Below are 23,010 nucleotides of genomic sequence, written 5' to 3'. Positions count from 1 at the left end.
CACAGGGTGTCCCCTTTGTCACCAGCATCCCCCTACTCCATCACCCTCTGTGTACTCCCTCTTCACTGTGGAGAGAGACCTCATTGTTGGGCCCTCTCCTGCACCCTCAGGCCTCAACACCTACAGCATGCTTCTGGCCAGAACACAATGCTCAACGGGTAGCTAAGCAGTAAATGGAGGAAAGAGCCTGGACCCCTGTGAGCTTCTGGCTCTGCCACCTGGAGCGGAGGGGAAGCCCCAGTAACTTAGTTCTTAATTTTCTAAAACTAGGGGAGAGGTAAAAGAGTTTCTAACGTTCCTTCTAGATCCCAAACTCAGCTGTTCTGCCTAGGAAGGGGACAGGATACAAAAAAACAAAGAGTCAACAAAAATGTCTCTGGAGGACATTCTCAAGGAGGAAGGTTCCTGGATACCTGAAGGTGCTGGAGCAGAGGGCTGTCTCATCGTAGCTGGCTGGAGTGTTGGCGGCCTGGTTGCCAGTGATCATGTCCTCCAGAGAGGCTTGCTGGATCACATCAAAGCTGATGCCCATGCTGTCAGCCCCCTCCATGTCATTGATATGGTGGGACTGCAGGATGGTGTTGACAGCCAGGTTTTGGATGTCCAGCTCCACACACACTGCATACAGAGAAACGAACTTGTCCAACAATCCTCTTGTATCTTCAGTTCAACTACAGCAAGCAGTATCTCAGAAAACATACTGCTAGGTACTCAGGGAAGCCAGGGGTGGCTGACAAAACCATCACTGAGCAGACGATGGAGCCCACCCTTGCTTATCTCATACCAGCAGAGGCTCCTGCACACTCATTTCCCACACCGGCACAGCCAAGCGCTGAGCATCCATGAGTAGGCATTCCCACCACCAATGAATGGCAATAAATGGCAGAAACACCAGCAGGTGTGGACCCCATGTGCCTTGAGCACCCACCTGTAGAGTAGCAGCCTGGACAATTGATCTCCACGCTGGCCTGGTCATCGAATTCCATGACAAGGCGATTGTCATCAGCCTCCTTGCCACCCAGGTCAGGGCGTGACGTAGGCGACAGCCAGAGCAGGTGGCTGTGGCGCTGGAGATGGCGGGCAAAGAAGAGGTCGGAGCCAAAGGTGGAGATGTCCTCAGGCAGATTACCAATGGGGATGTGGAAGTACCTGCACAGGGACATGGGGTCGGCCCCAGAAAGTCAACGAGCAAATGGCAAAGAAGTCAGAGCTCAGAAACACAGTGAAACTCCCTTCATTCCATTCACCTGCTCATCTCGAAGGCCTGTGACAGAGAGGTGTCCAGGTTGAGGTAGTGGCGGATCATGCGCCGGGCTCCGAGGCGCTGCCAGTCCAGGACTCCATAGCTGATCTTATCTGCCACGTGGACAGGCACTAGTGGGAATTCCTCTAGGACAGGAACCTCACCAGCCAGCCTCTTTAGCTCCCAGTTGGACTGAACAGCGATGAGTGTGGGCCCACGGCGCTCCTCCTGGACATACCAGAAGAAAGCAGCTAGCAGGACCCAGGCTAGGGGAGGGGCTCGCACACAGAAGCCTGACTGCACTCACTTTGTAGGCCAGCAGGAAGCGCTGGATGGCTCTGCAGATGGTTTTCATGTCAGTTTCCGCCCGAACTTCAAAAGTGTGTTTGGGAGGAGGCAGGAGCTCCGGGCCCACTTTCTCCATCAGAAGGCTGTGCTCGGCTGAGTAAAGAGCGCTGAGGCTGGGCATCTGGTTGCTTCGCACCTGGACCAACAGAGGCCACATCAGCCCTCTCCCTGTGCAGCTGTGGGGGGCAGGTCCCCTCTATGGCACTACTTCAGACACAATCTCCGCAGGCTCTGGTCAGTGAAGGCTAGATCTGCCCAAAGGTCTGCCCCTCCCCCAGCCTCTTGCCAGGAACTCACAGTGTCCAACACAAACACAGATGCTCTGCGCTGGGAGGGCACGAACAAGCCGAAGAGTGCTTTGTGGCCCTGTGCATGATGGTACAGGTAGAGGTGGCGGATGCTCCCTGTAGGAGAACATGGCCGTCACCCTGAGGAGTGTGGGAGGTTGGACCAGGCATGGGTAGCTGGCATGCATCATACCTGGTTCCAGGTAGCTGAACTGAGCCAGAGAACGCATCTCCAGGTGCTCGAGAGCAAAGGTTTCTGCTTCCCAGCCTGAAAGGTGCCTCACCAGCTGTTTATTGACCACACAGACACAGCCCAGCTGCACTAGGGCGCGGAATAGTAATGGAACCTGGAAGAGAGCAGACGGGGTAGGGTCACCGTGTCTTCAGCAGACACATAGCTGGGCTGCAAGCCTGTCCATGCCATATGAAGTTCCCCTCCTCCATCTCATCAAGATGGATCCATCCCTGCTCAGTTGAGCTGGGAAGATTGTTACCTGAGTCTCATACACGCCCTCAATGTCTGGGGCTGATAACTCAGTATTGATTTCATTGATATGTTCCTGGTACATGTCCTCAGGCACGGAGTACTCATAGAGATTGTAGACCATGTTGGAGCGAGGAAGGACTCGGCTGACCTGGTGACAACAGAGGGTTGACCTTGTCACAAGGCTAAGTGGTGATATCTGTTAAACACACACGTGCATCACTTAAACAGTCCTAGGGCTTCTGGAGCCCACAGGCACACAGAGTGAACCACCTAGAGCCCATTTCTTCTAATGAACAAAACCGAAAGCTGGGGCTATTACTTTGAGAGGCAGCCTGAAGCTTCCCGAAAAGCAGAGGAATGCTCAGACTGCAAGGGAGTAGGTGTTCCCAGTTTATTTTCCTGCTGTCTGCTGGGTTTAACCTGAGAGGAACCTTTTTTGCCTGGTCAGAAGACTGCTCTAGAGGAGCCAAAGAGTACAGGGGGACCTTGGGGAGAGGAGAGGGCACTCAACAGGAAAATATCCCCCCCAAAAGATGTTCCCCTTTGAAGTTGCAAAGCTGCACTGCATCTAAGAAAAGCATAGGAATTCAGATCATATGTTCTCTGCTGCCCTTTCTGGGCCCACACTCTGCTGAATCCTTGGTCAGAACTGAATCTCACCTTCTCCAGAAAGCCTCTACAGTCCAGTTCCCAGTTATAAACACATACATCTCACCTCCTCAACTAGACATCAGCTTGTTAGTGCCCAACTGAGAAATGTGCGCCGACAGCCTCAGTAAATGAGCTTTGGGTGGAGCTCAAAGTTATGTGGATTCCACTTACATAAAACATCCACAACTGGATAATCCAGAGGCAAAATGTTGAGTGGTGATTACCAGGGGCTGGAAGGGGAGACTGCTAAGGGTCCTGGTTTTTTTTGAGGGTGATAAAAAGGTTCTACGGCAGACTGTGGCAGATGCCGCATGACAGACACACATTAAAAGCCACTGAACAGCACACTTTAAATGAGTCATGTGGCATCGAAGTGTATCCCAGGGAAGCCGTTAACATCAGAAAAGCCTATGGAGACAGCCTCCAGCCTCTCCAGACAGATATCTACCTCGTCCTTGCCCTGCTACATGGACATCGGACACAAGAGGATAATGCACCCAGGATGACATTGGCAACTCTGGTCACTGAGGGCTTCAAAGACACCATTTCAATTCTTATTGCAGCCCAAGAAGGTTCTCAGGAGACAGAGGCTCCTTGCTCAGGGTCACCTGGCTCAGTAGGCTCTATATCCGCAAAGCCCCATTCTCCATGAGGCCCCCTCCATCGGTGTGGAGACCACCTCAGAGGCTGAGCAGGCAGCTGACCACAGTGACCAGCAACACCTGCTACTCCATACCTTGCGATAGGAAGGCCCCTCCTCAGCTTTAGCCACCTGCTGGTTGACATAGAATACTCGGGGGATGTTCAGCCTGATGCAGTACAAGTCACTGCTGATGACAGCCCACAGCCTGAATAAACCAGCCTGGCTGGTTTCACTGATCTGAAAGGGAAAGAGCACACAGCAGGTGTGTCATCTGGTCACAGGAAATGCTGGCCTCCGAGGTGCTTCCCGGCACCAGCCCCAATCACCGGGGCACCAAAGCAGAGGCCTGCCCTTTCCCTGCCAGACCACAGGAGGGTCTCCAGGATCATGAGCTTGCCAGACACCCTTTCCCACTGGCTGTGTTGCTGCCCTTGGAGGCATCCCACTTGTCAATGGATAGCGGTCCACACCTGCACAATCTGCCATGGAAGGTCCAAGATGCTGCGGGCGGTCCTTCGCAGGAAGCCCCCCAACCCAGTGGCAGGCCTTTCTCGGATGGCCCCAGGCAGAGGTTCGCCCTCTGCCACCTCCACACACCGCCTCTTCTTGCAAGCCAGGCGCTGCCGGGCCTGCAGCTGCCACTTCTTCTTATGGAACCGGAGCCAAACCAGCCACTCTTCCTAGGACAGATGGCAGAACAGGTCAGGAAGAGGACACAATGAAGACAGCGAATCAGAAACAGCCTTTTTCAGCAATCACATGACCTAGCTTCCAAGCCCGGCTGTCTCTTATAAGGACTAAACCTCTCTTACTGGCCACCTCAGAGATCAAGACCCATCCTGGGGCCCCCAAGCTACTTAAGACTCCATAGGAGACAGTCTGCCACAGCTCAGGCCTTGCTGGTGTCCCTGCTGCCTCCTTCCACTGGCCCCTCCAGGCTCCAAGGCTTATCACCTGGGTGGTTCCAAGGGCTGGAGGCTGCCCCAAGATTTCCTGCCAGGGCACCGTCAGCTCCAGGTCGTGTGACTCCTCCTGGCTCTCCCAGAGGACACGCTTCCTCTTAGTGGCAATAGGAACGGCCAAGTGCAATGGCTTCATGAGGCCAAAATCTTCCATATCAGGAGCACCCAGGCTTTGGGTGCCTTCTGGAACCTGGGCCATGCCCACCTGCAAAGACCCAAAGGAGACTTAAAATGCTACCATCCCTCAGATAATTCCACCTCTAGAAATAAACCATATGGGTATCAATTGAATGGGATAAAATAATTGTACACAAAGATGGGTAGTCATTGACCAATCTATTTCTAATTTCTAATAGTGAAGAGGTTAAACAAAATGTCACTCAAACACCACAACTGTGAAGCACACATTTACATTTTTCCATGTTTCCTCCAAGACTCTCTCCTTCTTGTAAGAAACTATTGCAAAGGATGGGTACCGTCTTTCTGCATCCCAGCCCCCAGCACAGCATCTGTCACTTCCCATGTGTTCTGTTCTTCTACTCCAAGCCTACAAACCTGCTCCCCTCCCTTGGGCTGGGGTGTTCTAGAGTCCCATAGCGTGCAGCCCCACTGCAACCTGTGCTCTTCCCACTCAATGACGTGTTTTTGAGATAGACCCCTACAGATAATATAGATACGGTCCATTCCAAAGAGCTAAGGAGCCTCTTCCTCTTTTCTTATTCTCTGAAATAATCTGTTTAAGAACTTTGGTAAAAATTCCTATGGGCAGCCCAGGTGGCTCAGTGGTTTAGCATCACCTTCAGCCCAGGGCCTGATCCTGGAGACCCGGGATCGAGTCCCATGTCGGGCTCCCTGCATGGAGCTTGCTTCTCCCTCTGCATCTGTCTCTCTTTCTCTCTCTCTCTCTCTCCGTGTCTCTCATGAATAAATAAAATCTTAAAAAAAAAAAATCCTATGAAAAATCATTTGGTTTGTTTCCTTTCACTTGTGATTCAATGTCTTAATGGCTTAAGTTCTAGTCTGGTTTTCAGTTCAGTTTGAATAATTCAGTCCTTTCCATCTAAGCTTCCACCCACATGGTTAGTGGGGAAAGGTAATTCCTAACGTTGTTTTAGGGTTTACTGTGTCTACAATTGTGTCTGTTTTCATTAAAATAAAACTCAAAGATTCATCTACCTTGACAAAGATTTGTCCATTTTCTAAGCCTTTTCGAAGATTGTTTGGGTTTTACTGTCATTTTCCTCATTCCTGTTCTTGCTTTCATACCTTCTGTCTTTCTACCTCCACAGCTCACTCTGCTGTTCTCTGACTTATTGGAAGCTGAATTTCCTACTTGCTTTCCTTTCCTAATATCTACCTGTGCAGATACAATGTACACATAGGTGCTCTTCAGCTGCATACCACAAATTTTGATAGGATTAGTACTTTCATTAAGTGTTTCTAGTTCCCATTATGATTTCTTTCCGTGAGTTATTTACAATTTTTTTTAAATTTCCAAACAAAATGGTCTGCATATGAACTATTTAGAATCTGTTGCAATCTACTTTTTGTTATTATTATACAGATGTCATTTTTGGTATGCACATGGTCATTGTTGTACATAGTTCTTTTTTTTTAATTTTATTAACTTATTTGAGAGAGAGAGAGAAAGAGAACACAAGAAAGGGGGAGAGAGAGCATGAGCAGGGGGAGCAGCAGAGGGAGAGGGAGAAGAATCCCCACTGAGCAGGGAGCCCAATGTGGGGCTCGACCTCAGGACCCTGAGATCGTGATCTGAGCCAAAGGCAGACACGTCACTGACTGAGCTATGCAGGCGCCCCTAATGCACGTTCTTGACAAGAATGTGTGTATTTCCTGATCACTGAGTGCAAGCCAGTATTTATTCACTGAATCTGTGAATCTGGTTAGTTACTAAACATAGTTGGTCAACTATGTCACTCCAACCTTATGTATTCTTGTTTTGGTTTGCTAGATCTTTCATTTGAAAGGGATTTGTTAAAATCTCCCAAATTTGACTGGATGTCAATTATTTCTTCTAATCAGGTAAATATTTACATTATGTAATTCAAAATTTAAATTGGGTTTAATTTAAGAATTACAGTTTCTAAAGAAAAAAAAAAAAGAATTACAGTTTCTGGTAAACTGTGGACTTTCAGTACTATTTAATAATCATCCTAACCCTACGAATACCTTTTGGCTTAAGGATCATTTTGCTGGCATTAATACAGCCACACTACCTTTGTTTAGGCTAGTATTGACTGATAGTGTACTTTCCATCCTTTTCATCTTTCTCCCCTCGCCTCCTAGGGATAGCTCTTATAATTAAAATAAAATTAGGTTTCAAAATTCCCACCTGAGAATCTGTTTTGCAGGTAAGTTTGTATACTGCTCTGGTTTAAAGTTCACTTTTCTAGGGACAAAAAGTCAGTAATGAAAAAAAATAATAATAAAGTTCACTTTTCATTTTCAGCACCTGAGAATTTTCTTTTGGCTTTTCTAGTTTTAGCTAAGCCCTTCAGTATTTTCTAGGGTTTCTACAGGGTTTTATTTTGTAATTTAGAAAACTGAAGTCTCGGGGATCCCTGGGTGGCTCAGCGGTTTAGCGCCTGCCTTTGGCCCAGGGCGCGATCCTGGAGTCCCGGGATCGAGTCCCACATCGGGCTCCCGGCATGGAGCCTACTTCTCCCTCCTCCTGTGTCTCTGCCTCTCTCTCTCTCTCTCTATGTCTATCATAAATAAATAAAATAAATCTTTAAAAAAATTTTTTTTAAAAAAAAACTGAAGTCTCTGGCACAGTAATTCACAGAGTCCCTGAGACCAATTACCACCCTATTCACAGAAAAGAAAACAGTCTTTCTCCCTAACAGAAGATCCAGTATGTCCTACCCCAGAAGATCCCCAGAGGGAAATAGAGTCGACTGTCAGGCACACATTTCTACAAAGAAAAGAAACACTCTAGACACTTGAATGGGAGCATTCAAACAGCAGCAGCAGGAGGCCGCACAGGGAGCATAATGGCGGCTCTGCTGTCCCAGGCCCACTACCTGTCTCCTGCCCTCGAGGACAAAGAGCTCGCTGATCTTCTTCTGCTTGCAGACATCATTCTTCTCCAAAAGTTTCTTGTGCAGCCAGTCAGGGTGCTTGACGCGTGGTACTGGGTTCTTTACCTGCACAAAAGTGACACTGATCATTTGTCTGCATGGCTTTTGAGCCGCACAAGACGCCGTCCACACTGGCAAGGCCTCACCTGCTGCAAAGCTGCAGGGATCGTGATGATCTTCTGTATGGCACTCCCTAGCCGCTCAATGTAGTACTCCCAATCCAAAATCTGGGGGTCCGGGAGAGAGACAACAACAGCGTATAGGAGAAGAGGCAGCAGTAGCAGTAGCAGCAGCAGCAGCAGCAGCGCTTTGCTCCACTCTAGGCCAAGTGCTGCTCTGAATGCTTCCTGTGTTGTACTTATTAACCCACCTTGAAATTGTGGGATGAAACGTACTTACTTTATAGAGAAGGAAACTAAGGCAGAGCACCTAGATGACTCCCAGGATCCCAGACTTAGCAAATGGCTGAAGAAGCACAAGAACCCTGCACCAGAATCCAAGCCATCCCCAGTGCTGGGTTGCCTTAAAGCAGAACCACCTCCTCACCCGTTGTGTCACCCGTTGTGTATGAGAAATGAGGATGTCAAGAATGAAGACTCCAGACAAAATGCTGACCCAAATCAGGGATACTCTGCTGTTGACTCTTCCTCCTAAACTTTTCAGAGTAACAAAGCCAGCACTCACCGTGCGAATATCAAAGTCTTGGAGGGAAGAACTCTTAAGCCATTTCCGGAGAAAGTGCTTCCTCACCATGGGCTCTGCCTGGAAAATGGCAAGCGGGATGGCCCTGGGTGAAGAGAGGCACGAAAGTCAGGAACACAGGAATCTCCCCGATTCCAGTCACAGCACTCACCAGCATACGTGTAATTCACATGGAAATAAGGGATCATAACCTAGTTTGTAACCCGTGCTTTTACTTAATGACATCACTTTGTATAAAGTACAGCTAACATCTAATATTTATCATATTAATAATTACATAATGTTCCACTGTATTAAAGTATCATGGGTTAATTAATGCAGAATCCCAACTGGTGGCCATTTGGTCTGTGTTGTTTGGCCACTGTTAGAGCTATTGACAAATGTTCTTACGTAACTCACATATTTACGTGTGTACATACAATCAGACATTTCTTTTTTTATTATTATTATTTATTTATTCATGAGAGACAAAGAGAGAGAGGCAGAGACATAGGCAGAGGGAGAAGCAGGCTCCCTACAGGGAACCCAACGTGGGACTCTATCCCAGGATCCTGGGATGAGGACCTGAGCCAAAGGCAGATGCTCAACCACTGAGCCACCCAGGTGTCCCTTCAGCTCAGGTCTTGATATCATGGTTGTGCGTTCAAGCCCCAATCGGGCTCCACTCTGGGCATGAAGCTTACTTTATTTCTTTTATTTTTTAAAGATTTTATTTATTTATTCATGAGAGACACACAGAGAGAGACAGAGACATAGGCAGAGGGAGAAGCAGGCTCATTGCAGGGAACCTGATACAGGACCCCAGGATCACAACCTGAGCTGAAGGCACTCAATCACTGAGCCTCCCAGGTGCCCCACAATTAGACACTTCTAAAACGTTACTCAGTAAGATACAGGCAGAGTCCACGTGCTTCTGGAAAGAATAAGCCAGCTTTTGTGTCACTAGCAAAACAACAGAGCAACTGTCAATACCCCTTCCTTTCAATGGAGGAAATATTTGTTACTGTGAATGTTCTAAACAAAGAAACTTAAAACACAACAAACACCTGTGCACACATCACCTAGTCCTATCAACCTTCATGGCCTGCCATTTTTACTTCACATATGAGAAAATAAATATAAGGATGAAGTTCTGTGCAGCTCTCCAGACCGACCTCATATATAGAGACAAATGTGATCGCCATTTTAGTGTTTACCAATCCCATGAATACTTCTATATTACTCCTGTCCATATGTTCCTGAAACAAGAACTTCATGTCTGTAAATTTTATACAGATGTTATTGGTACAATGTAATTCATGTGCCACCTGGCAGCACACCATGTAGCTGTGATTCAATCATTCCAATGCCTTCATAGCATTTCACTGCATTAAAAAAAACACACTTGTCCATTTTCTGGTTGAGGGATACTATGGCATTCCCAACATTTACTCTTCAACACAATGTAAACACACAGGGGCAATTATTCAGGGCACATCCCCAGGCATGCTCAATTGTGAGGGGAATCAGGCATCATCTACCTCACTACACACTGCTGGCTTCGCTCTGAAGTAACTGTCACCCACACTCCTGTCCACATGCATGACAACTGCTACCATCACACTCTTCCTTTCCAACCAATAGATGCTTCCAAAATCTGCACTTCCTGATTACTCTGAGTTTAAACATCTTTCCGTGTACTGACCATCATATTCGTCACTTGTCAGTTGCCTGCTCATATCTGTTGCCTGCTTTTTATGATGTCTTTTTCTTATTGACAGATAGGACTTCTTTATTTTACTCTGTACAAAACCTTTTTTAGACTTATACCAAATTCCTTCTCTTTTTGTTAGAACTCTGAGGATTTCTTTTTAAAGAAATATTTGCTGTTTATTTCATTCATTTGCTTTTCTCCCCCAACCTTCCTAGCATAGGCAAGAACAGTGATTATCAATGTTTGTAGCTTTATCAGTTGTCTACTGTTGTATTACAAACCATTCCAAACTCAATGAATTGAAACAATAACCTTTTTTCGGCTTACGAGTCTGTAACTGAGGTAGTCCTGCGTGAGGTCACTCACGTAGCTGCAATGGCCTCCCCTCCAAGTGTGGCAGTTGGTGCTGTCACCTGGACCTCCCTCTGCATAGGACCTCTCAGCCCCCAGCAGGCCAATCAGGCAGCAAGAGGGCAAGAGCAGAACCACAAGGCCTCCTGCAACCAGCGGTCATGTCTGCCATGTTGCATTGGCCACAGTGAGTCACAGGGCTGCTCAGAGAACAAGAAAAGGAAGGCACACCCCTTTGTGGAAGGAGCAATAAGGCCCTGTTACAAAGGGTCACAGAAGCACAGCTCTGGCCATCTTTGAAACATTTTCTCTTGTTGGTACTTAGTACTTGTCCCCCCAACCCCACCTGCCCTCCCCCGGGCCATCTGTGCACTTTTCTCAAGGCCTGTCCACAGAATCACTTCTAACCCTTGAATTCCTGGTGGGAAGCCCTACCACAGACACACAATGACGGGCAGGAATAAGACCTATCATTCTAGGAGCCCATTCTAGGAGCCCATTCTAGGAGCCTTCAATGCACTGTTTTCTATTTTGTTCATGTGGGCCCTGCACAATTCAAGCAACCTGATGAGCAAGGGAGTGACAAGAGAACCACCTGCTGACTCCGAAACTTCTGTAGTCGAGAGTGGAAGATGCTGTCTGATGGAATCCTTTGCTATTATTCTGGACATGTTTCAGAAGCTGGAGGACACTTCCGTCTGTCAGTAGAGATGGCTAAGGGATACAGCACTGGCAGTACAACAGAGCCTCGGATGCTGGAGCATTCTGTGCAGCTCACCACTGAGACCTTTCCAGCCAGGGTGGCAACAGCCTCCTCGAGGATGTGAGAGATCCAAGGCCCTGCCCTAGACTTCAACTGAACCCTGTGATGGTGCCCATAGTAGCTGACCCCCTAACCACCCCCACACTTCTATGCCTGAGGGTACTCTCAGTCTGGCCTTGCTAAGAACCCAGGTTCTGCAGGGGCCCAAGGCCCAGTCCCCTCACCTCCTCTAACATCTAACCATCCTTTTTCAAGGAAACTCACTTCACTATGAAGGTACAGAAGTTCCATAACAGACTCAGGCTTCCAAACTGAGCATCCAAGACATGAAGCAATCCCTTCCTCAACCTCAAAAACTCTTACCTCTCTGTGACCGGAGAGCCCTCGGGCTTCCGAGAGATGATGTAACGGCAGCTCAGCCCTGCATCCTTCACCATCTGATCTCCCAGGAACTCAGCCAGGCGCTTGGCTGTGCTGATAGACGTGGACTTCTGCTCCCCATAATCTTCCAGCTTCCGAGACATGGAGCGATTCTCAGAGATCAGCTCAAACAGCTCAGAATCGGGCATGTTAGCTGCCTGAAGAGAGAGGCAACAGGTACAACATCACACAGAAGGGAAGGAGTGCTACCCCAGGCTCACTGACAACATTCCTCCCAGAGTCATCTGACCTTTTCCAGCCAGATGAGCTGGAGGCAGAAGTATACCAGGGCTGTCTCCCACCAGCGAACAGCAACACTTACAAATCCTTACACAAACCCTTAACTGCCACACCATTAAACTATGTAGAAGATGTTAACAACTGGGTTACTGATACCAGAGCTGCAAAAGAGAGAGACAGAACTGGTGATTTTTCTCCTAAAAGGAAAAGAAAAACAGGGAAAGGAGGAGCTACTATGCCAGTTGGAGAGCCATGGACCCATTGAGGGGTAGAAGCACTCCTCACCAATGAGGAGTCAGAGGCCGAGAGCAAACAGCTCTACTGCTCCTGCGTGCACACACCCCTGACCTCCCAGCTCCACTGCTCCCACATGCAAGCACTGCCTTCTCTGTCCAGCTGCTCCTGTGTACATGTACCCCTGGTCTTCTGCCCCCAACATTCTGTAATATTTGCCTGGATCCTGTGTTGTGTGTTTTTCTCTCTTGGCACTTACTCTCATTTATGGCCAACCCTCAGAACAAGACAACATGCCAAGCTACAGGAGCCCACAAAACAAAGGAAGACAGAAAAATGTTCCAGAATATTCCAGGATACTTTTCATTTAGAAAGCCTCCTCTTAGCAAACAATGCAAGCAAGGAAGGAAAATCATGTGTACAGAGATGCTGAAGGCAACATTACCGCAGTGGAAACCAGAAGCCTATCTGATCCCCAGCAACAGTGGATAGTTATGGGAGTTAAGTAATGTGAACTTGATGAAATACAGACTAATGATTAACAAAGAGGGAAGAAAAAATTCTGTGAGATGTTTCTAAAGGGAAGCCAGCACCATTGTTTACACTGTAGAAACTACATACCCATTTACAGAGTCTACAAAGATTTAGAAAATCAAAGAAGTTGATGGGATCACTGGTAAATTTATCTCTCACAACTGATCTTTCTGTGCCATTTATTTCCTTCACAGAATTCTGTCCCTGGACACGGGGTTCCTGCTGACAGGGATCCTGAGAGGCACCAGAACTAGGGCAGTCCTAGGGTTTTGTCAGGGTTAGCCCTGATCCCCTGGCTCTCCAGGAGCCCAGGGAACACAGCACCCCTCTGCCCACAGGACCCTCGCAGCCAGGGAAGGAGGGGGTGGCCTCACCTTACTGTACAGCACGTCCAGCCAGTAGTCAGCCACCTTGGCAACAGAGCCATACACTTCTTCTAAGGTGCTGCCCTTGAGGAAAGCCTCGAACACTGAGGACTGGAAGATCTTAATCAGCTGCAGCTCCCCTCGGCGTTTGATCTCGAAGCCCTTCAGCTCAGCCAGGGAACCGTCCTCGTTGAAGACAGCATATCTGGAATCCCCCCGGCGAGCACGGCAGTGAATGGGAGCCTGGGATGCTGGCTCCGTGTCCTGGCCCTCTGTCTGACCCTCCCCCTCCAGCATCTACCAGGCAGCAAACATCTTGCCACCTGAGGCTTGTAAGGGCCTACAGTCTGTACAACCAGAATCTAACAGGTAGAGAGCAAGAGCTGGTGGTATTCATGTTACTACCTTTTCAAATTGAATCAAAAAAGTAAAAAACCAGCACTATTCCCATCTGGCCTCCTGGTCTACTTCCTGGATGGGTTGTTCAATCATCCATTCATTTTCTTCCCAAACACAAGCCTTTGAGATTCCTACCTCTTCTTCAGTTTCTTGCCTTCTTCCTTGGAGGCTGGAAGGATCATGGCAAGGTAGGGTCCGTCAACCTCGAAAAAGATGCTGTTCTCTGAACGGGTGACATAGGTGAGTGAGGATGGTTCAGTCAGCTCCTGGTACTGATCATTGGTGAAGCCTTCCTGCAAACCAAGAGGAAGGTGGCTGCCTCACTCCCAACCATCCTGGAAGTGACAGGTGCCCTCTGAAGACTGGCTGGACCAGCAAACTGTACAGCAGACACCACTCAGCCAGAAAAAGAGGTTAAGTTCTGACACATGTTAGACGTCAATGAACTAAAATGCATTCTGCGAAATCCAGAAGCTTTTATGACTTGCTTCACTCACAGGACATTCTAGAAAAGATAGAATTATTGCACAACGAACACAATGGGTAGCCAAGGTCTGGGGATGGGGAGAGGGGCTGATGATAAAGGAGCAGCACTCGGGAGCCTCCGGGTGATAGAACCGTCCTGTGTTGCTTTGTGGTGGTAGAAACATGACTCTCCATGTAGGTCAAAAACCACAGAACTGCACTCTGTAAAGAGTGAATCTTACCAGAAGCAAATGAAAAAATATTCAACTAGGACATGGGGTAGACCTTAGAGGGACTGCAGACTGGAAGACACTAGCTGACCACATTATATACAGAATCCCGCTAAAGGGCCGACTGAAGTCACTCTTGCAAACCCTGTTTTGACAGGGTAGTACAAACCAAAGAGAAAAACAACTACACACACAAACACTGTGCTGTAGCCAGTAAGTTTACACACGTGATGGCACAATCCTGAAGCCACTTTACACACACACACACACACACACACACACACTAAGCAAATAAACATACCAAGAAAGTGAGGGACAGGCTTTTCACTATAAGAGAAAGAATGAGGAAAGGGGACCAGCTAGGGGCTGGACAGATCAATGCAGACTCACGTTCTGTATTTTATAGTGTACATGCAGACAAACAAATCCAGATGCATGTGTGGGTGAGGCGGGTCTCAGGCATACACATCTCTCCTAGCTTGATTCACTGAGAGCAACTAGAAGCAGTAACACCCAGTAACAACAAGCACCTGCACCTGACCTTGGTTTCCAATAAAAGGGACCTGGCTCCTTAGAGAAATGGCTGATTCCAGGGCTGGGACTAAGAAAACTCAAGATGAGGCTGGAGCATCTTACAGGACCAGGAAGTAAGAAAGTGCAATTTAAAAAAACAAAACAAAACAAAAGAAAAAATCCACACTTGAACTCCAACCACAGAACAGAGGCATGTGTCAAGAATATGTAGGCAAATGTGAAGGAGGAACAAGCAGAGTCACAAACATACCAGAATAGGACGAGGAAATCACTAAGCAGGGTTAAGTGGGAAGGAAAGGTGATAATGCTTCCTTACACAAGGATTCCAATTAATAAATGTACCAGGAATGCGGGAAAGAGAGCTGCCAGAGGGGAAAGCCACCACAGAATCACCGACAGATACTCAAACGAAGGAAAATTAGAGAGATACAGGACAACTGTAGAGTCGCAAGTATCTCCTCCAGTGTTCATTCAAGGCTCCGCTGGTCTCTACACACGGCCAGACTCTCTGATGCTCGTCCCCCAGAGTGTGGGCTCCTTGACTTACCCCTGCAGGGAGAAGGTGAGCAGAACAGTGGGTGGGACAGGGGGAGGCCACCAGGCAGGAGCTGACCTAGAAGTGACCAGAAGTGCAGAGGGACAGAGACACAGGCAGAGGGAGAAGCAGGCTCCCCGCAAGGAGCCTGATGGGGACTCAATCCCAGGACCCCAGGATCACACCCTGAGCCCAATGTAGATGCTCAACCGCTGAGCCACCCAGGCATCCCGTAATGACCTCATTCTAATGACAAGAAAGAACACACAGATCCAAAAGGGACACCTTCAACAAACACCTAGCAGGATTCCTTGAAGACAGGGAATGGCCAGCCTGGAAGGGACAGAGGAGACAGGACAAGCACACCAGTGTGGAGCCCTGGTGAAACAGGGAAATCCAAATAAAGACTCAAGCTTGGTCAGTGTTGTGTCAACATAAGTTCCTTAGTTCTGATAACAGTTTACAGATGTTAACGTGAGAGGAAGCTGGCTAAAAGATATATGCAAATCTCTGTTCTATTTTCATGACTTTTCTGTAAGTCTACAAGTATTTTAAAATAAGTTAAAAGTAAAACAGTCTGACACTGTGCTAGACGAGAAAACTTAAGAGCACAGCATTTTCTATACAGATCCCCGGGCTACAGAAAAGCCGAATGGCACAGGTAGGGTAGTCTGATGCTTGGAGAGGGAATACACACACCTGAGAGCCAATGCAGTCCCCCTCCCAAATCTCCATCAGAGTGAGGATGCTAGGAACCCAGGCCCAGATGGCAGGTCCTCCCTGGAGACCCAGGCTCACCTTCACCATGATGTTCAACATGGCCCCAGGGTAGGAAATGGTCACCTTGGGCTTTTTCACACTGGTTGTCTTGATGACAAAGTTTTCAGGAAAGCTGTTGGGCAGGACGCACCATATTCCGTCTGTGTCCAGCTCCAAGGGTCTCCTTCAGAGAAACAGAGAAGCAAGGCCATATGAATACTGGACCATGGCCTCCTCCATGTAGGGAGAAACCCAGCATGAAGGCCCTACCTGGCTGGAGACCCATGAAACACAACACCCACCTGCTCACTCCCTATTCCCACTCCTCACCCTTCCTTTCTAGGCTGTTCACTCACAGCAGCTGACCAGAGCACAGCACTCACCCGATCTGCTCAATCAGCTCCCGTGCCTGGGTGATGATGTTAGCCCCTGTGAAGCAGACAATGCCTGCCATCTCCATGGAGTACCAGCGAGCCCTGAGGAAGAGAGTCACAGCCTTGCGGGGGAGGAGGGCTCCCCTCAAAGGGTCATTAGAGGGCAAGAGAAGGACACCTAGCAGGGGCTGTCTGAAGCAGGGCAGGAGAACCACAGAAGCACTCACCTCTGTGCTTCCTTCAGGGTGCAGAGCTGGAAGATATAGCAGGCTGCCACAGCACCAGCCCAGAGGTTGTGTGTCCCCATGAGCCCTCTCACCATCCCCAGCACCATCTCCTGCCTTCCCCATCTCCCAGACACCATGCTCATCCTCTGACTTCTCAAGGAAAACACAAGCTCGCAACAGCCTCAGCTTCCCGCTAGATCTGCCTCACTGCCCCCAAACCAAGTCTCATCTAGAGGTGTCAGGTGACCCAAGGTCCACCCCTCCTGCCCCTGGGGCCTCCACTCTTGCCCTGTTTCTCGCCCCTCCTTCTGTCATTAAAAAGCAAAAAAAATAGGGACGCCTGGGAAGCACAGACAGTTAAGCATTCAACTCTTGGTTTTGGCTCAGGTCATGGGATCAAGGCGTGTGTTGGGCTCCACGCTCTGTGAGGAGTCTGCTTGGGATTCTCCCTCCTTCTGCTCCTACCCCCTGTCCTGTACACATGTGAGCACGTGCTCTCTCTCTAGAATAAATCTTAAAAAAAAAAAAAAAAAAAAAAAAAAAAACCACAACAAAAAATAAAACAACTTTCCCTCAAACCTAATCCCCAGTGCCCCATATTTTTCCTTCTCCAGAGCCACCATGCTGACCCTCCTCATGACCCCTACCACAGTGGCCAGGCCTCCACAACCCCCACCCCCCCTTCCCCCAAGGTCCTTGCCCACCATTCAGGTCCCACCTGGTCCCAAGTCCATCAGAAACAGTCCACCTTGGCTCTAAGGCCCCCCCATTCCTGGCCATCCTGACTCCTTGAATGGCCTCACACCCCTCATTAGTCACGCTGTGCTGCTCAGGGACTGCCTGGAGCCTCGCCACAGCCTCCAAGTGATGACTTTCACTAAGTCAAATAAATATACTGGAATCTACCAAATCACCATCTCTAGCCCAAGACCTGGAGACAACATGCCTGTAGTATGCATCTCCTGGCACCCCACACAGTGGGGCCGTACCCCAGCCCCCCGCCCTAGCCAGATCTCTCCCACCTCCCTCAGAATGAAGCCCACAGGCACCAACTCTCCTGGCTCTCCCTTGACTCATGCCCTCAGGCAGGAGCCTACCCTCTGCGCATGACGTAGCCATAGAAGGAGTTGAGGATGCACTTGTGCGCCAGCTGCAGGGAGTCATACAGGACCTCCATGTTCTTGCAGCGCTTCACTTCGGCCGCATCACCCACCTCCATGGCTGCAGAGAGTTTCTTCTTCCACACCTGAAAACAACAAAAACACTGATGGCCTCCCAGCTTCTTCAGCTCACATTTCACACAAAGGCCCAAAAGTTTAATAGCTTGAAAATTTCAAATCTATAGAAAACTTCAAAAATCAACCGAACTGAAGACAATAGATAATTCCAAAAAACCACTGCTGACCCTCAGCATTTACTCTATCCCTTTCCTTTCACAGGCACAGCCAGTGCAAAGGTGTAGACATCATGACCTGACCCCCCCTAAAGACTCCAGCACACAATTTGTAAGAATAAAGACATTTTATACAACCACCACACTATTGCTGCACCTGAAAAATTTAACAAGGGTATGGTACCAACATGTCCCTCCCAGGTCTGCACAACCCACAATCCTGCAGCCAGGCCGGAACCACACACTTGGCCCCATGTGTCCTGAGCCATCAGTAACCTAGCACTGCCCCCGGTGTAAGGCAGACGTCCTGAAATGACTTCTGAACACAAAGGATTGTATCCACATTATGTTTTTATTCTTGTGAGATCAAAGACAGGGAGAAAATACCATGGCAACTCTCTTGGACACTTGGAACAACTTCAGTCTCCTGGGACAGAACCCAGAACCCAACAGTAAACTAGAGAAATTATGAAACCGAAGTCTGAGACCAGCAACAGAGGCGGAGGCTTCACGCCACCCAAGAGGTATCAGGGTTCCCAACATGCGCCATTATTCCAATTACTCTGATTTAGTGAAGTCAATAATCTGAGTTACTGGTCTTCTCCAACAACAGAACTCAGAAACTACTAACAGGCAGAGAGCAAAAATGCACAGCAGTAAAGGCAACATCTCAAGATAATAACTGACTCAAGAGCCATGACTCTTGGTAGACCAAGAGCTGCTCATCAGATCCTGTACCAAGCACTGGAAGAGACATGATCAAGCTAACAAAGGACCTTGTTCTAAATGGTTGTGATGGAAATGTTCTCTTCACTGTGGTGGTGGTTACACAGCTGTATGTTTTTTGTCAAAGTCCATAGAACTGCCCACATGGAAAGGTGACCAGCATGGGCACTCAGGGGCACCTGAACTCACTCCTGCCCAAGCTGCATGTCTGTCCCTACTTGCTGTCACAGTTGTCAAACATTTGAAGTTTCTCCTGCCCCATAACATCTCACCATCATTCCCCCGGCTAATGCGTTTCAATACCGAGAAGCCTGGCAAAAAATAGACAACAAACATCTTGACTGAATGAAAGGCTCTCTAGAATCTGAATCAGATTGGAAGCCACAGATCACGAATGCTGGGCCTGGGGTACCAGACTCTAGCACCACCCAGTGCAGCTGAGGGGGGCACATGGTGACACCTGGCCATCATACCCACAGGCTGCACATCCTGAGATGCTCAGCCTAGAAGACAAGGCCAGAGGACATCCCCAGTGTGTGGATGAGACTCACAGTGGCAGAATAGCTACACCTGCTTCACTGAGATGAAGCAAGTCTTCGCTAGCAGAAACTGTGGGGTGCATTTCTGTGATGGGACTGGCTTTCTTGAGGCCAAGATGTCTCTGTATTAACTCGACTTCGGGTAACAAGAGCTACTCAAGAGGCCCCTAGTAAGAGCAACTAACAAAGACACACAGAGCAGGCCATAAATATTTCACTTCTCACCAGTATGAGAAGGAAATTTTTTTGAAAGTTTGTTATCTATTTAAAAAACAAAAGAAGATATTTACTGAATACCTACTACTTGCCATGTACTGAGTTACATTCTGAAAAATGAGACAAATACACTCACTATACTTTTAGTGCTTATGTGAAGAGAGACAAAGGAATAAGAAACTTAATACTCAATTGAAACAAAATGAGATGATGATACAGCAGTTCTCAAAAGATTAACAACTGAATTACCATAGGACCCAGCAATTCCAGTTGGGCAAACCCCTGGAAGAACTGAAAGCAGGGACCTGAAGAGGTATTGCACACCCACGTTCACAGCAGCATCATTCAGACACCAAAACGTGGAAGCCACCCAGCACCCATGGATGAAGGGTGAATACAATGTGGTCCATCCACACAACAGACTGTTGTTCAGTCTCAGAAGGAAGGAACTTCTGACACCTGCCACGACCAGGACGAGCCCTGAAGACATGATGCTGAGGGAGGGAGCCGGTCATCAGCAGACACCACATGACTCCACTGACCTAGAGGCCCCACAGAAGTTAAATTCTGAGACAGGAAGAAGGATGGGCACATCTGTCAGATGAAGGGTTCTGGAGAGGGACGAGGTGGAGCTGCACAACAGTGTGAATGTCTCTAATGCCACAGAACTGTGCGCTTATTAAATATGTTAAGTTTTATGTCTATTTGACCACAAAAAAAAAAAACCAGCAAAACAGGTAGTAATAATAAAATGTGATGACAAGAAACTATCAGAGCAGGGGCCTTACGGAGTCTAGTCGTGAAAGGTCTTTCAGGAGAAATAACTCCACCTGCTCAAGTCTAAAATAACAATCTGCGACGATCACTGAGGTGTTGCTATGGACCTTCCTTGATCATACTGAATGAAACCTGTCAGTAAATTGCCCTCTGCCTCTTCCCATCAGAGGCTGGCAAACTAAAGGGCCACATGGTGGTTACTGTACTCGTGCAGCCTGTTTCTATGCCAGGGGCTCACCTCCTGCTGCAGGGGAATGCAGCTCAGTTCCAATAAAAGTTTGTTGATAAAAATGGACTACTCAGCTATAGTATGCTGACCCTGGCTCTACATAAATATTTCAAAAGCAGTCATTCAGAATAGTTTCAAGGCCTCAAGTTTTTAATTCTTAAAAGCTAAAAACAACTGTGCACTCGTTACTTTCCAAACCCATGAGAGCCTAGAGGTTGGGAGTCATACATCCTAGGTGGAGAAGTTACAACTGCCCACATGAAAGAGTCTCATCTCAGAAACTAGACTCTGTCCTGACCTCATAAAGGTTAGGCTCACCTTGTGGAGACCTTTGAATTCATAACGCCTGTCTCGGAAGGCGCGCACTGTGTCCACATAGAAAGAGTTCTCCCGCTGGCAGATAGTGGTGAGGCGCTCCTCCACCCTGGTGACGTGTATCTTCTTGTATGCCTTCCGGCAGTAATCTGAGGCCCAGAGAGAGCAGGGGAGCATGAGAGACTCCACATAGGAGGGAGCCAGGCCTCCTGGACATAGCCAAAGAAAGCTAGGAAGCAACAGATGCCAACAAATGCAGCTTTCTAGGTTAACACAAAGCAGCAGAAAAGTCAGGAAGATACATGCTGGTTTATCCTATCAAGAAAAGGACAGCCCCAGTGTGACTGGACCAAATTCCTCAAGAGCACAGTAAGGAGAATTCATCATCTGAACACTGACTAAAGAAGAAATAAAGGCTGTAGGAAGAACCCATTCACAGTGATCTCATCTAGTGCAACATCTCCTTTAAGTGACCTCTGGCAGTGATGTACCAACACGACCCAACAAAGGCCCAAGTTAGAGGCGGCACAGCATTTGAAAGTTGCTCACCTGACAGCCTCCGCTTCTCATATTTAGCCTGCTCCTCTCGAGAGAGCTCGTGAAAGGCCCGGGCTGGACCCTCTGCAGTCAAGGGAGGGAACTTCTCTGACTCCAGCTGGTGCTGGATCCGATGGTACTCACTGCGACTGGCTGGCACTAGGAGGGTGACAGAGGAGAGTCCATGACAGGGACCTATGCATCTGGTCCCCACTGAGCCACCCCACCGAGCTACCCCACCCCCGCCCTGGTGTTGCACTCACTGAACTCGCCCCTCCACTGCCAGGCCATCTTTCTCTGGCAGTTGGCCCCAGGCTTATTGAAGTCACAGGCAGCACAGGTAGCCTCATCCACCACGGCAGAGGGCTGCAGGGCAGGGCAGCAGGGGGATCAGTTAGGGTCTGGGCAGAAAGAGCTCAATGCTGATGTGGGAATCTGTCTCACCTGCAGGCGGTTCGTCAGGATGATGTTAGGGTACATGGCCCCCACATCCAGGTGGTAGATAAGGGGACACTCTATTCTGTTTGGAACATCTTTCAGGGAGGTGAGCTTGGTCTTAATCTGATCACACACCTAAGAGAAAGGACAAAGGAGTGGCACCCAAGGCAAAAACTTGAGATTGTATGGTCATTGTATTGTCGGTTACAAAGAAAGCACCCGTAGGTCCCAGAAGGACAGTAAACAATGGCCACCAACACCAGGGCCTGGATGTACAGGACCCTTGCAAGAAAAGACAGAGCCCTAAGGAGGACAGCATATCGGGGAGCAGAAGCCTCTGCCCTAGAGGACCTTCAGGGTTGGGAGAAAACTGTGAGAGAGTAGTAGCCTTGCACGGCAGGGCCATCCATCAATGAGGATAAGACCCGGCTAGAATATCAACAGCACTCTTCTTGGGTGCCCTGCATGGTGGGGGCATGTGACACCCCTCCCTTAGCAACCCCTCACCTGATAGATGAGAAGTCACAAGAGATTAGCAGGGGCTCAAGCATAGGCCCCCTTAGCCCAAATGCTATGTTCTGATCCTCGGTGCTAGATGGTCTCCAGCATTTCTTTATAAACCAGAAAATGAGCAGTTAGCTTAAAAAGTCCTCCTGATCCCAAATACCCAGATATCCTGCATGAAATATGAGAACCCTGTAAATGTAGAAGTTAGCTTCTAAGTTACCCACAGAGGGCAAAAGCAAAGAGTAGACTCAAAACCAGAGCAGTGAGCTAATTTGGTTATGCCCTGGCAGACACCAGGCTGTGTCAGGGTCCCCAGGACCACGCCATAGTGCAGTGACTCACAGTGAAAGGACATAGAACTCAACCAGCCAAGGGAAAAGGCACATGGGGCAGAGTCAGGAAGTTAGGTTTGAGCTGGGATGAGCTTCATGCTCCCAGCATCAAACTAGGACAACATATGCCAAGTGCCTTGGTGCAGGGAGGCTCACAGGCCCAGGGCTCACGGTCCCTACTGGGGCTGGTCAGGTAGGGTCCTCTGCTTGCACACACACTGCTGACTCTGAGAAAGAAAGCGGATGCTCGGCATGAACAGTGTTTGCATACGTGAGTAAAGTTCACGCAGCACTCCTGTCCAAGGAAGTTGAGGACCCCTGAACCCCAAGTCCCAGCCTCACACACAAGCCTTCCCAAGGCTGGCCATTTCAGCCCTCAGTGTGAGTGCTCCCACACATTTCCCATGCCTCTTTGGCAAGCGGCAACCTGCACACAACAGGGAGACGAAATAGA

The 23,010-nt window shown here is 48.5% G+C and overlaps 1 protein-coding gene across 6 annotated transcripts in view; it reads right to left on the bottom strand.

Annotated features, from left to right (window-relative positions):
• The window catches only part of POLE (DNA polymerase epsilon, catalytic subunit), a 53,530-nt gene that overhangs the window by 13,799 nt on the left and 16,721 nt on the right, over positions 1–23,010 (bottom strand). For all 6 annotated transcript variants that reach the window (XM_025473465.3, XM_035706513.2, XM_025473470.3 and 3 more), the window contains exons 17-39: positions 21,724–21,852; positions 21,543–21,645; positions 21,292–21,438; positions 20,746–20,891; positions 17,645–17,793; positions 16,330–16,422; positions 15,986–16,130; positions 13,559–13,716; positions 13,034–13,229; positions 11,595–11,809; positions 8,407–8,509; positions 7,869–7,949; positions 7,666–7,788; positions 4,614–4,826; positions 4,130–4,339; positions 3,753–3,896; positions 2,373–2,513; positions 2,072–2,225; positions 1,889–1,995; positions 1,551–1,727; positions 1,248–1,471; positions 929–1,149; positions 414–618 (exon numbers count right to left, since the gene is read on the bottom strand). In XM_025473465.3, coding sequence (XP_025329250.3) covers positions 414–618; positions 929–1,149; positions 1,248–1,471; positions 1,551–1,727; positions 1,889–1,995; positions 2,072–2,225; positions 2,373–2,513; positions 3,753–3,896; positions 4,130–4,339; positions 4,614–4,826; positions 7,666–7,788; positions 7,869–7,949; positions 8,407–8,509; positions 11,595–11,809; positions 13,034–13,229; positions 13,559–13,716; positions 15,986–16,130; positions 16,330–16,422; positions 17,645–17,793; positions 20,746–20,891; positions 21,292–21,438; positions 21,543–21,645; positions 21,724–21,852 — 3,584 coding nt within the window. The remainder of the gene's footprint in view (positions 1–413; positions 619–928; positions 1,150–1,247; positions 1,472–1,550; positions 1,728–1,888; positions 1,996–2,071; positions 2,226–2,372; positions 2,514–3,752; positions 3,897–4,129; positions 4,340–4,613; positions 4,827–7,665; positions 7,789–7,868; positions 7,950–8,406; positions 8,510–11,594; positions 11,810–13,033; positions 13,230–13,558; positions 13,717–15,985; positions 16,131–16,329; positions 16,423–17,644; positions 17,794–20,745; positions 20,892–21,291; positions 21,439–21,542; positions 21,646–21,723; positions 21,853–23,010) is intronic.

The sequence above is a fragment of the Canis lupus genome, chromosome 26 (assembly GCF_003254725.2).
Source record: "Canis lupus dingo isolate Sandy chromosome 26, ASM325472v2, whole genome shotgun sequence".
NCBI classification, from domain to species: Eukaryota; Metazoa; Chordata; class Mammalia; order Carnivora; family Canidae; genus Canis; species Canis lupus.
The sequence above is the reverse complement of the archived record's forward strand: the minus strand, read 5'-3'. Positions and strand labels throughout refer to the sequence as shown.